The sequence below is a fragment of the Salmo trutta genome, chromosome 31, assembly GCF_901001165.1.
Source record: "Salmo trutta chromosome 31, fSalTru1.1, whole genome shotgun sequence".
NCBI lineage: Eukaryota > Metazoa > Chordata > Actinopteri > Salmoniformes > Salmonidae > Salmo > Salmo trutta.
This window is the reverse complement of record NC_042987.1, coordinates 9,479,589-9,493,133: the sequence shown is the minus strand read 5'-3', so window position 1 is coordinate 9,493,133 and position 13,545 is coordinate 9,479,589. Positions and strand designations below refer to the sequence as shown.

The following is a 13,545-nucleotide window of genomic DNA, read 5'->3' as shown; positions in this document are numbered from 1 at the left end:
TCTATAGCACCCTATAAAGTGCCCTATGTGAACCTCTCCAGTGTTGGTGGCATTTTGTATGTTATCTCTACGGCCCACTGATGCATCCTGTGTGTATATATGTGCTTTCTCTTCAGTACTCTCTATGTAATGAGCCCCTAATCGAGCTGTCCAATCCCGGTGCCAGCGGCTCCATATTCTACGTAACCAGGGACGACGAGTTCATCATCAAAACAGTCAATGCCAAGGAGGCGGAGTTTCTACAGAAACTACTTCCTGGCTACTACATGGTCAGTATGTCACAAGCCCCTCCTTCATTCCAATTCATGCGTGTGTGCGTGTGTGATGGTCACATCTTAGCCCCTGGGGTTAACCTATGTTCAGCTATGACATCAGTAGGGACTGCCGTGGGCTAAGCACATCACTAAGAAACGTCACACGCCTTAAGCGCACCCGTCTTAGTAGACACACGGCCAGAGGTTTTAAGTCCAACCGACTCACGTCTGTCAGGTGTCTTGGACAGGAGTCAGGAGTCAGGGTCACTGCAGGCAGAATCTGCAAAGGCATGCCTTCTTAATGTTATTATAATAACGTTTTTTATAACGTATAGCAAGTTCATCAGTAAAGCTTTTGTACAGTATTCTTGTTTTTGTATCAATGTATGGCTTAATGAACATTCATTTCCCAGGCATTTATTAGTTCTACAAATGTTTTAAGGGGAAATATTTAACTAGTCGAACTGACATATCTAAAATCCACTGGATTGTTAGCAATTGATGTAATTCTTCAATATCACAAACTCCAAAGCAAATCAAGGGGAGAAAAATAGGTTTATTTGAGAAGGACAAATTAAGATGTTATGCTGGGATGTAGATGTTCAGTCTCCCCTGTCCTCAGCTTTTCTCCCCGGATGTCATTTATAACCCCCCGCCCTAGCCTGGGGTTGACCAATCAGATGTCCTTGCAGTACAACTTGGTCAATGGCCAAATAACAAGTATCCTGCTCCCGACTCAATATGCAGACCAATGAAAACGTGGCACATGTCGCTCTGAGTTCAGGAGTGACATTCCACAGATTCTAAACAGATGTTGAACTGAAAACCAACTCCTATTGATCGTTAACTCTCGTCCTCTCGTCCTCTCCTCCTCTGCGTTGTGCATTTATCTTCAAAATATTCTTATATAATCAATATGATGGCACCATATCATTTCCCATTGTTGCATGTAAAGAACACTACAATAGGCACATAATTATATTTTTCTCACTCTTCTCCTTCCTCTTCTCCCCTCTTCCTCTCCTCCTCTCTCTAGAATCTGAATCAGAACCTGAGGACCCTGCTTCCTAAGTTCTTTGGTCTCTACTGCGTCCAGTCTGGGGGTAAAAACATCCGTATTGTGGTCATGAACAATGTGTTACCGCGCGCCGTACGCATGCACCTCAAGTTTGACCTGAAGGGCTCCACGTATAAACGGCATGCATCGAAGAAAGAGAGGGAGAAATCGAATCCCACCTTTAAAGATCTGGACTTTATATCAGATGTACCGGAAGGACTGACCCTGGATCAGGATACATACAGCGCCCTGCTAAAGACCCTACAGAGAGACTGTCTGGTGAGAGGGGGAGGAGAGGATGAGGAGCAGGGATATGAGGAGAGGGTGGGGGGATAATACAGACAGAGCTTTGGTCAAGACCCTCCCTGTCTGGTGAGAGAGGGAGGAGGGGAGGAGAAGGGGAGGGAGGGAGGAGAGGGGAAGGAGAGTAGGGTGGTTTAGGATGGGCTTACAGGGGTAAACCCAAAAGAGAGACTGGCTTAGAGAGGAGGAGAGATTAGACGTGGAAGGAAGGGGAGGATGAAAGCCATTATGACCTGTGTGTCTGTGCTGTCTGGTAGATCCGCCGATCATTCATTCTGACCTTCATTCTCTGTCTGTGGTACTCCAGGTGCTTGAGAGCTTTAAGATCATGGACTACAGTCTACTGCTGGGGGTCCATAACCTGGGCCTGGCTGTGAGAGAGTCCCAGGGCTCACCAGCAGGGGGCGATGAAAAGAAGCCTCAGGCCCAGAGAGCCCTCTACTCTACTGCCATGGAGTCTATACAGGGAGGGAAGGCTTGTAGAGACACATTAGACCACGATGCTACGTGAGTTACCGAGCTAACACACACAGGCATGCATGTACACACACACACACACACACACACACACACACACACACACACACACACACACACACACACACACACACTCAGTGTCTTGGAGTCCTCTCCCACTAAATGAGATTCTCTCTCTCTCTCTCTCTCTCTCTCTCTCTCTCTCTCTCTCTCTCTCTCTCTCTCTGTCTCTCTCTCTCTCTCCAGGATGGGTGGTATTCCTGCTGTGGATGGTAAAGGAGAGCGTCTCCTTCTCTTTATTGGAATTATCGACATCCTGCAGTCCTACAGGTCAATTTCACCAAATCACTCATTGCGTTACTACTGATGTACTGCTAATCAAAAGGACTAGTACTAATTGAATGATATATGAATTACTGAGTTATTTTTCTTGTCCTGCAGGCTAATCAAGAAACTGGAGCACTCGTGGAAGTCTCTGATCAGTGACGGGGTGAGTCCAGTTGCAGGTTGTCATTTATTGTCATGAGTCTTACCTTGGAGGCAGAACTGAACGATTTCTGTTAGATGGGCCAGCTGCAAAGTCAAAATTGTCTATATCGAGAGAGAAAAAAATCATAAAAACAAAAATGAGCTTTTCTTTTCTTAATTTAAGGCATTAGGGTTAGCAGTGTGGTTAAGGTTAGGGTTAGGTTTAAAATCAGATCTTATGACTTTGTGGCTGTGCCAGCTGGTGACTACTCTACAGAGGTGCCTCCAGGGCAAGATTTATGACAATAAATGCCAACCTGCAGTCCAGTCCTCAGACTTTGGCAACTTTCCTAGACTTACACAGTCCCGGTGACGAGCTGCTCTACTTACAGCTGCATAATTCAACACAGACAGTCAACAGCATATAGACAGACAAGGTGTCCTTAAACCTTTAAGGAGTAACCTATGGATGCAACATTAGTCTGATACTGAGAATAGTAGTAGGTTATTATTTTAGAACCAACTAGACGTTTGAAAAGGTGACATGGACTAACTCTCCCATTTCAATAATTCCCTATGCCTGACTGTACAGATGTGTTTGATGGTTTGTTTGCTAAGATGGTTTCCCCTTCTCTCTATCTCTTTCAGGACACAGTGTCTGTCCACAGGCCCAGTTTCTATGCAGACAGGTTCTACAAGTTCTGCAGCACCACCGTCTTTAGAAAGAGCTGCTGTGAGTAGGAACACATTACACGACATGCAACAAATGTTTTAGTTGATATTTCAGCTCACAATCTACATATCGAGATTGAGTAATCGATTCATTGAGTTTACCTCTTGACTGCTTTCTCTTTTCTCTCTCATCCATCTCCACCCTCTTTTTCTTGCCTCTCCTCCCCTCCAGCCCTGAGGTCTTCGCCCTCCAAGAGAGGGCGAGGGGGGGCTCTGCCCGCACCCAAAAACAGTGTCCAAACACAGCTTTCCGTAGAGAGAGAGGAGAACCAGGAGAACGAAGATCTGCACCTCAGAGGGGCTCGTGGCTTCCCTCTGCTGGAGGAGGACGGTAAGATGGTTACCACACTCCATATCTATACAGAGGCTGACCTAAGGAAACTGTTTCTCCTGTTTGAGCCAAAATGGCCGACAAGCATTTGAGGACCAATAGCTTTTTTCCCACACGGCTATTTGGGTGAAGTGTCATGCTGTGGTGGTAGATTACTAATGCTCTATCACAATTATTTATCTCTCTCTTCTCTCCTCTCAGGTCTGAGAGAGCATCCCCATACTCCTCCGTCTTTTGAGGATGCGACCACAGCATCCATCGCTACCACTCTCTCTTCAAACAACTCTCTCCCTACCACACCCTTTGATACACCAGAACACCCACGCTTCAGGTACACACACACACACACACACACACACACACACACACACACACACACACAAACACTAGAGAACGACCGCAGCAGCAGCAAGCTAGCTCATTCTCTAACAGAAAGGTGCAGTATTCAGAAGTAAGTGAATTGACACAGTGACCAAAATCGAACTCCTGTTGCAAATATTAAATCAAATTGAATTGTATTTTATTGGTCGCATACACATACAGTTGAAGTCGGAAGTTTACATACACTTAGGTTGGAGTCATTAAGACTCGTTTTTCAACCACTCCACACATTTCTTGTTAACAAACTATAGTTTTGGCAAGTCGGTTAGGACATCGACTTCGTGCATGACACAAGTCATTTTTCCAACAATTGTTTACAGACAGATTATTTCACTTATAATTCACTGTATCACAATTCTAGTGGGTCAGAAGTTTACATACACTAAGTTGACTGTGCCTTTAAACCGCTTGGAAAATTCCAGAAAATTATGTCATGGCTTTAGAAGGTTCTGTTAGGCTAATTGACATCATTTGAGTCAATTGGAGGTGTACCTGTGGATGTATTTCAAGGCCTACCTTCAAACCCAGAGCCTCTTTGCTTGACATCATGGGAAAATCAAAAGAAATCAGCCAAGACCTCAGGAAAAAAATTGTAGACCTCCACATGTCTGGTTCATCCTTGGGAGCAATTTCCAAACGCCTGAAGGTACCACGTTCATCTGTACAAACCACGTTCATCTGTACGCAAGTATAAACACCATGGGACCACGCAGCCATCATACCGCTCAGGAAGGAGACACGTTCTATCTCCTAGAGATGAGCGTACTTTGGTGCAAAAAGTGCAAATCAATCCCTGACGAACAGCAAAGGACCTTGTGAAGATGCTGGAGCAAACAGGTACAAAAGTATCTGTATCCACAGTAAAACGAGTCCTATATCAACATAACCTGAAAGGCCGGTCAGCAAGGAAGAAGCCAATGCTCCAAAACCACCATAAAAAAAACAGACTACGGTTTGCAACTGCACATGGGGACAAAGATCGTACTTTTTGGAGAAATGTCCTCTGGTCTGATGAAACAAAAATAGAACTGTTTGGCCATGATGACCATAGTTATGTTTGGAGGAAAAAGGGGGGAGGCTTGCAAGCCGAAGAACACCATCCCAACCGTGAAGGACAGGGGTGGCAGCATCATGTTGTGGGGGTGCTTTGCTGCAGGAGGGACTGGTGCACTTCACAAAATAGATGGCATCATGAGGAGGGAAAATTATGTGGATATATTGAAGCAATGTCTCAAGACATCAGTCACATTGTCAGTGATGTGTACAACCAGGAACTTGAAGCTTTTCACCTTTTCAGCTGTGGCCCCCATCGATGTGGATGGGGGTGTGCTCCCTCTGCTGTCTCCTGAAGTCCACGATCAGCTCCTTCACTTTGTTGACTTTGAGGGAGTGCACCACTCCACCAGGGCCCTCATCTCCTCCCTGTAGGCTGTCTCGTCTTTGATAATCATCATGCCTACCACTGTTGTCTTGTCTGCAAACTTGAGTTAATTCACTAAAAATAATGCTTGTGTCGAGGTGCCCGGGACATTCATGCAATAAGCAAGCTAGCTAAGCAGATGGCTATGTGACCTGTTAGCAAAGATTACGATAACTAACCCTTTCATGTGTAGTGTTAGCTAGCTGTTTGATTTTAAAACTGATGCATTAATGCATACATGGCTGTCTCTGGGAAATGTTGTCATCAAAATGTTAACATTTTATTATGTTGAATATTGGCCTAAAATATCGGTATCATCATCGGCCCTAAAAAAAATAATATTTTTCTCTAACACACACACGCTCCTACAGATACACACTCACCTGTCCCTGTTCTATCCCACAGGAGGCCAACCCACTCTCCACGGGACCGCGAGGGGAGGTAAGCAGTCTTATTTCGTACCCTTTCAATCTAACACATCTCTTCTCATCTGACCATTCTGACTGTAATTGATGGTCTGATGTCACTTCCTGTGCTGTCCCATGTAGTTTCAGGCCACAGCAGGAAGTAGTGGCGGTGCACGAGCAGACCATCACTGTGGCTGTAGAGGTGAAGAGGGAACCTACAACCAGGTACACACACACACACACACACACATACAAACACACACAAGAACCCCCCCCCACACACACACACATTATCACCTGTCTGACAGCAGTGTTTCTATCTCTGTCAGTGTGGTTCCAGAGGACCTTCAGGACTCTAAAGTAACAGAGGAGGAAGTCATCACACAGACCACAGCTGCTTCCTCTACACCTCCTTCAACCCCTCCTCCCTCCTCCGCCCCTCCATCCTCCACTCCTCCCTGCTCAGTCCCACCAGCCTCCACTCTCCCTCGTTCCCTTCCTCCCTCAGCCCCTTCCTCCTCTGCCCCTCACTCTAACTCCACTCTCCCTTCTTCTTCCACTCGTCCTTTCTCCACCAATCAATCATCAGCTCACATCGCCTCCACCCTTCCACCCTCTGCAGTCCCTCCAGCCTCCAACTCTCCCTCTCCCACCACTCCCGCCTCCACCCTTCCCTCCTCCTCCCCCCATTCTTCCCCCCTCCTTCCAAGCACCCCTCCCTCCTCTCTCCCTCCGAGCCCCCAGGTGACAGTAGAACGCTTTTCGTCCAATCATCTGTCTGTCACCTCGTCCGTCAGCCACAACTCACTGGAGGGGGAGGTGCCAGTCTCAGACATCTACTTTGTAAGTCGCGCGTGTGTGTGTGTGTGTGTGTGTGTGTGTGTGTGTGTGTGTGTGTGTAACAGTCTTCAGCGTGTGAGTGTAGCTCTGAAGCTCTTGTGGTTTACTGGGGTTTTGGATTTCTTACAGTCGGGCAGTAAGGACAGCGTGGTTGATCTATGAGGGTGAGGGTCTGTGTAGTTTGCTGTCATCGATCATTGATCATTAATAACAAAGTGTGGCTTGAAAGCATGTGGCAATGTTGGTTGCTCTCCCTGCAATAAAGAGGTTGGATTGAATCCTGAGACACCACATGCCTGGTAACAAACATTCTGCTGAAATAGCAACTGGGAGAGAGAACAGTATACAGTACTAAAAGTCTCTTTTGTGTTGTGTCGCGTGGATTGCATGTTGGCTTGTGGCTTGTGTGTTGCTCATGCCTGGCTGATCCATATTAATCCAGTCATGTGATTCATTCTTATAATCCCCCAGTCATATCATGATGGGTTGTCAACAGCAATCTGGCCTGGTGGTTCATTCAACATTATGTTCTTTCCTCATCCATTTTGAATATGTATTATTCCATTCTCCTCCTCATTTTCACTCTCTTTTTCCTCTCCGTCTCCACTGTCCCACCCCACCCATGTTGTCACAACATCCCTCTGTCCATCTCTCTCTCTCTCTCTCTCTCTCTCTCTCTCTCTCTTTATGTGTCTCTGTCTCACTTGCTCTCTCCATTCTCCCTCTTTTTCTCTTACTTCCTTTTCCATTTCTCTTCATCTACCCCCCCCCCCCCCCCGTCCTTACGTGTGTCTTTGTGTATGCACGTGTTTGTGTATTATCAGTATGCTGATGGGAGGTATTGGGTGTACTCCCCAATTCTGGGTCGTAAGAAGCTCAACTCAAGCTCTAGCTGCAATGTAAGTCACGGCTGCTGGTTGCACAAGCCATAGTCAGCTGTAGTGTCATGTAAAGTGGTGTAGACTGGTGTCGGCTTCCTTCCCCTGATTCTGAGCTTCTAGAACCCATCTCAAATCACCCCCTAACATAGCCCCTTAGGCACTTTAGATCAGAAAAGATTGGACAAGTGTGAGAAAAATGGCAAAACAACTAAACAATTAATACCCGACATAGGGTTAGAGGAGCTATTTAGGACTTGTGGAAGGTCTTCCTCCCTAAATGTACTTTTCTCTCTCTTCCTCCTGTCTCTGCGTATGCTGACCTGTGTGTCTGCTGCCCCTGCTGGTTGGGTGGCGTAACAACAGAATCAGGAGGACAGAAGCTGGGTGTACTCTCCTCTGCACTACGGCTCAGAGTCCAGACCTGGCTCTGACGGGGAGAGCGAGACAGTAAGTGTGCACTTCGTCAATACCCCAACTGAGAAGTTTCCTTCACTCATACCCTAACTCTTAACTCGCCCTCTCTCTCTCAAATGTCTCTTTCTTTTTCTCAACAGTAAGTTGAGTGGAGTCTCCAATGTAAGCGAATCACTTGAGAGGCTTGAAGACTACAGACAGAAGCTGTGATGCTTTACGAAGCTCCATGAAGCTCTATGAAGCTTCTACGGCATTGTGTAACCCTTGTGGCCCAATCTGCATGTGAAGGCTTGTTTTACCCACATGGATGGAGAAGGATTCTGTGGGAAAACTGAATAAAATGTTATTTCTCTGCTTTGAACAACACCTTACTAACACACACACACGCGTCTTCACACTCACACACTCTAACATTGTCCTATATAAGTATGCAACAAAAATGTTCCCTTTGCCACTAAATCAACTCATGAACATGAAAGTATGCATTTTGAATAAAACCATATTGCAACCCTTTCCGAACATCAGCTAAGGCTGCCCAGAGAGACTATCGTACAGTACTTTAGTTGGTCTTGTTGTGCTGTTAAGAATGATATTTGTCTTTTGTTACCGGTGCTCGTCTTTTGTTAACTGTGCTGTAATATCACGAATTGAATATCATGTGCAATATTGTCATGGTCAGGTTTTTGACTCCTATGGTTAAATGTTGGGGAGTTTTGTCTTTTTATGAAGCTAAACTTTTTTCTCTCAGTTGTTTATAATGTTTTGTAGTGATCACTGGTCTGATGGTGATGGTTTCAAATTCAGCTCAATCGATAATGTAAGTTGTGTTAAGAATCGTGAACATTTCTGTCTGGAATTGTGCTGTGCTCCGTGTTCTCACAGGGCACACTGAAGTCTTCACAATGCTCATGAAAACCTGAACATTTTATTTCATTATTAGCTCTCTAAAACTATCATTTTGTAAATGTTTTTTTGAAACCATATCTTTGTCATTGTTTTACATTTAAATGTTACATTTGAGTAATTTCGCAGAAGCTCTTGTCCAGAGCAACTTACAGTTAGTTAGTGCATTCATGTTAAGATAGCTAGGTGGGACAATCACGTATCATATGCCTAGTAAGGACACTTTTCCTCAATAAAGTCTATCAGCAAAGTCAGAGCTAGAAAAGGGGGTCTCAGTTGGTAGAGCATGGTGTTTGCAACGCCGGGGTTGTGGGTTCGATTCCCACGGGGGACCAGTATGGAGAAAAAATGTATGAAATGTATGCATTCACTACTGTAAGTCACTCTGGATAAGAGCGTCTGCTAAATGACTAAAATGTAAATGTAAAATGGGGGGGTGGTCAAGTGTAAGTGTTGGTTCAGTTTATTTATTTGTTGAATTATTTGTCTCCTCTATTGCCGGGGAATGTTAATTTTTATAGATATACTGAACAAATGTGATATAAGATCATATAAGTGTGTTATTATTGCCTTACTGAGAAATATTCCCTTGATCAGTTTTCTTTTAATAAATTTTGATCAATTGGGCCAGGGTAGGTGTAATATAAAATATAGTAATATATGCCATTTAGCAGACGCTTTAATCCTAAGCGATTTACAGTCATGCATGCATACATTTTTACTGATGGGTGGCGCCAGCGGGAATCAAACCCACCACCCTCGGAGTTGCAAGCGACTGAGCCGCACAGGACCAACACAGTGTGTTGAACTTCAGCGTAACTTTCAAAAATAATAATATGATTATCATTATTGTTTAAATACTATATTATAAGAGGTCCATACACTCCTCAGTAGTTCTATAATGTCATTCTTCAGCATCTAAGAAGAAAAATATATATTCTGTGAATTGTAAATAGTGTGTGTGGTAGTGTGCGTGGGTGACAAAGAGCGAAAGGGTTGGCGAGGAAAAGAGGATATTGCACTTTGTCCTGGTCAATAATATAAAACATCATGGGTAAAAAAAGATAACAAAATTGTTCCACTCCAGGGAACTTTAAAGGTTATAAACATTACTGTAACATTTAATCAATGTCCATCCTTCTAAGGTGCAATCTGTAAGTTATCTGGCCCACTGTGGCAACCAGACAAAGGAAAAAACACAATTGACCTGAAACAAAACACAAAGAAAAAAGATATAGTTCAAATTTGTTAATGATACTGTACTTGTACGACTTCATCATCAATCCCCCGAAAAGTGTTGGGGTGAACGTACAGATTGCCCCTTGAAGACAAATCAATGGCTGTGTGTAAAGTGTTTTGACAAGGAGTTAGAGCTTATCATCACTGAGTAAAAATTAAATAATATCTTGTGTAAGAATTATTAAATTAAATCTCTCACGTAACAGGATCGGTGGGTCCCCCACGGGACGGTTGAGCTAACGTAGGCTAATGCGATTAGCATGAGGTTGTCAGTAACAAGAACATTTCCCAGGACATAGACATATCTGATATTGTCAGAAAGCTTAAATTCTTGGTAATCTAACTGCACTGTCCAATTTACAGTAGCTATTACAGTGAAAGAATACCATGCTATTGTTTGAGGAGAGTGCACAATTTTGAACTTGAAAAGTTATTAATGAACCAATTGGGCACATTTGGGCAGTCTTGATACAAAATTTCGAACAGAAATGCAATGGTTCATTGGATCAGTCTAAAACTTTGCACATACAATGCTTCCATCTAGTGGCCAAAATCTAAATTGCACCTGGGCTGGAATAATACATTATGGCCTTTCTCTTGCATTTCAAAGATGATGGTACCAAAAAACGGTTGTTTTTTTCTTTATATTATCTTTTACCAGATCTAATGTGTTATATTCTCCTATATTACTTTCACATTTCCACAAACCTCAAAGTGTTTCCTTTCAAATGGTACCAAGAATATGCATATCCTTGCTTCATGTCCTGAGCTACAAGCAGTTTGATTTGGGTAAGTCATTTTAGGTGAAAATAATGGCTGATATTTATTTATTTGCGTAGGGTTGCAAATACTTGACGAATCTGACCCATAGAGGTACTATATTCAGGGACGGCTCCACGCATAAGAAACATAAGCGGTCACTTAGGGGTCGCTTGGGGGCCCCCGACCCCCCCAAAAAATATTGTGTTTTGGGGGGAATTCAGGGTCTCGACTTACTGTTGAGAGTTAGAATAGTAGACAAGGAGCTATTTCCACATTTGGATGTGCATCCACAGTTTTTCTCTTGTGTCAATCACTGACTGTCACTCAATTAGCCATGTTGGCTAACAATTTTTAAGAGTCTAGCCAGTTATCTAATCTTAGTAATCATGTCCGAATACCAACCAGGACACGGTGTCCCAAAAGCATCTAAAGGCTAAAGTAATTGTTAGTCCCTTCGTAGGAGCATCATTAAAACTCTGAGCTGTTTCCCAAAACCATCATTATTATTGTTTCACTTGAAAACGCTTGTAATCGTAACGCCTGCCTCAGAACACCTGTAGAACAGGTAAGTGTGTCGTTAGACTGCATAAAAAATGAAACAGTAATCGGCTTATTTTAAATCATAATGATATACATTTCATGTTCAATCAATTGAGTTCTATTTTGCTACTTGTAGGCTACTGTCTATAATTTGTTTCAATATATTTCATGATGTGTAGCCTAACGTGCACTGTGATGTGAGCATTGGAATAAGCCGCCTCAATATTTGCATCCGTATGTGGTAATATCTCTGGAGGTGATCCGTCATCAGTATTGTGAAATAATTCTGATGTTAAGGTAAGATTTGAATGGAGAAAGCTGATCTGAGAGCAGCGCTGCCTTTAGATCCTATCAGTATCAACACATGCTCCAACAACGCACGTAACAAACATTCCTTCTGCATGGTGTTTTGGGAAACGTTACATTTTTGGCCATTGTAGGAAAGATGCATCTTTAAAACACTTGGAAGCCTAAGTTCCAGGGCTATCAGGAAACTGGGTCCAGGTATGCAGGGCACGTGCCCAGGGGCCCTGACCTCCAGGGGTTCCCCATTGATTTGATTTTGTTCGTCACTCTCATTTAGGGCTGTTGCGGTGACCATGTTACCACCACACCTGCAGTTGAGTCATGACCGCAGTAAAATTCTATACGACCATTGAGTCACTGTAATCTCCTTTTATGCACATGCGGACATGCATTAATCAAATCAAACTTTATTTGTCACATGCGCCGAATACAACAAGTGTAGACCTTACCATGAAATGCTTACTTACAAGCAGCAGTGCAGTAACACAATAAAATAACAATAAAGAGGCTATATACAGGGGGTACCGGTACCGATTAGTTGAGGTAATTTGTAATGTAGGTAGGTGTGAAGTGACTATGCATAGATAATAAACAGCTAGTAGCAGCAGTGTACAAAAAAAACGGAAGGGGGGGGTCATTGTAAACAGTCCGGTGGCCATTTGATTAATTGTTCAGCAGTCTTATGGCTTTGGGGGTAGAAGCTGTTAAGGAGCCTTTTGGTCCTAGACTTGGCGCACAGGTACCGCCTGCCGTGCTGGAGCAGAGAAAACAGTCTATGACTTAGGTAATAATACCTAACTCGCTAATGATCATCAGGTCGCTAATGGTCTGGTACTCAGGGCTCTATTGTCCCTCTAACCACTCTGACATCAATGCAAATGCAACCGAAAATCACATCAAACACTTATCATCAAAAAAGTATGTGCTTTTAAACCTCATCTCACTGTTTGAAGAAAGAATATGAACAACAGGTTGAAACTGAGTGGAAAACATGGTCATTGAGGATGTTGCTTCAAAGCCTAACTCAACAAAATGCACAGTGCTTTCTAAGGTGATGATAAAATCAAAACACAAGATATGCATATTAGAGCTTACAGTTACTTCCACTGGAATCTTTTATAAATAAATAACTTTAACTTACCAGTCTCTTCTGATGTCGGTAACAATTCTTTGATGTCCATCACTCCAGTGGGTAGCTGGCTAGCATCACTCCGGCTGGTAGCTAGCTCCATCAATTGAACTCACGGTAATCCCGAAGGCGAAAATGACACATCGGTGGTATGGAACAATCGTCTTCCAGAACTAGCACGTCCTCTTTCTCCCATGATACTCCGACGGAAGTTACTTTCTGAATGTGTCTCCTCTCTACTCGTTATTATTCTCTCTCCTCCTTTTGCAACACACTTGCCCACACACTCACTCGTGCCACCTCTCCCCAGGACCTTTCAGAGCCGGCGGTGATGTCACCTGCCTCATAGTAGTCTTGGAAAGTCCCTGAACAGAACGGCAAAAGCCATATCCCTAGACTCTGCCACATTCCCCCCTGCAAAACCCTGCCAAGCCCGAGTACCTCTGAACACAGAAAACAACAATTCACATGCTTGACCTTGCAGTGCACATCAACTTAACTTCTACAGGTTTCAAGTTTCGGTATCACAGGATAAGGATAAGACATAGCCTTCCTAAACCTCACAGGCAATGTACTCCTAGAGCTCCTCTCTGACCGTCGGGGACCCTCCAACGCCTCTTTCGCTGTGTGCATGCTTTCTTCCTCCGCAGGGGGTGCCTGCTCTACCCCTGACATCAACTCAGGCTCTTCTATGCCTACTT

The 13,545-nt window shown here is 43.9% G+C and overlaps 1 protein-coding gene across 5 annotated transcripts in view; it reads left to right on the top strand.

The window, feature by feature from the left end:
- Nucleotides 1-9,122, top strand: part of LOC115169454 (phosphatidylinositol 4-phosphate 5-kinase type-1 gamma) — a 41,319-nt gene extending 32,197 nt beyond the window's left edge. For 3 of the 5 annotated variants that reach the window (XM_029725090.1, XM_029725087.1, XM_029725091.1), the window contains exons 6-19: nucleotides 117-269; nucleotides 1,291-1,590; nucleotides 1,922-2,121; nucleotides 2,338-2,421; nucleotides 2,533-2,581; nucleotides 3,208-3,292; nucleotides 3,464-3,622; nucleotides 3,824-3,953; nucleotides 5,829-5,864; nucleotides 5,972-6,055; nucleotides 6,160-6,673; nucleotides 7,495-7,569; nucleotides 7,915-7,998; nucleotides 8,106-9,122. In XM_029725090.1, coding sequence (XP_029580950.1) covers nucleotides 117-269; nucleotides 1,291-1,590; nucleotides 1,922-2,121; nucleotides 2,338-2,421; nucleotides 2,533-2,581; nucleotides 3,208-3,292; nucleotides 3,464-3,622; nucleotides 3,824-3,953; nucleotides 5,829-5,864; nucleotides 5,972-6,055; nucleotides 6,160-6,673; nucleotides 7,495-7,569; nucleotides 7,915-7,998; nucleotides 8,106-8,108 — 1,956 coding nt within the window. In that variant the 3' untranslated portion in view covers nucleotides 8,109-9,122. Of the gene's footprint in view, nucleotides 1-116; nucleotides 270-1,290; nucleotides 1,591-1,921; nucleotides 2,122-2,337; nucleotides 2,422-2,532; nucleotides 2,582-3,207; nucleotides 3,293-3,463; nucleotides 3,623-3,823; nucleotides 3,954-5,828; nucleotides 5,865-5,971; nucleotides 6,056-6,159; nucleotides 6,674-6,799; nucleotides 6,835-7,494; nucleotides 7,570-7,914; nucleotides 7,999-8,105 lie in introns of those variants that run through there. The other 2 variants (XM_029725088.1, XM_029725089.1) reach the window with 2 other exon arrangements.
- Nucleotides 9,123-13,545: the final 4,423 nt, after the last annotated feature.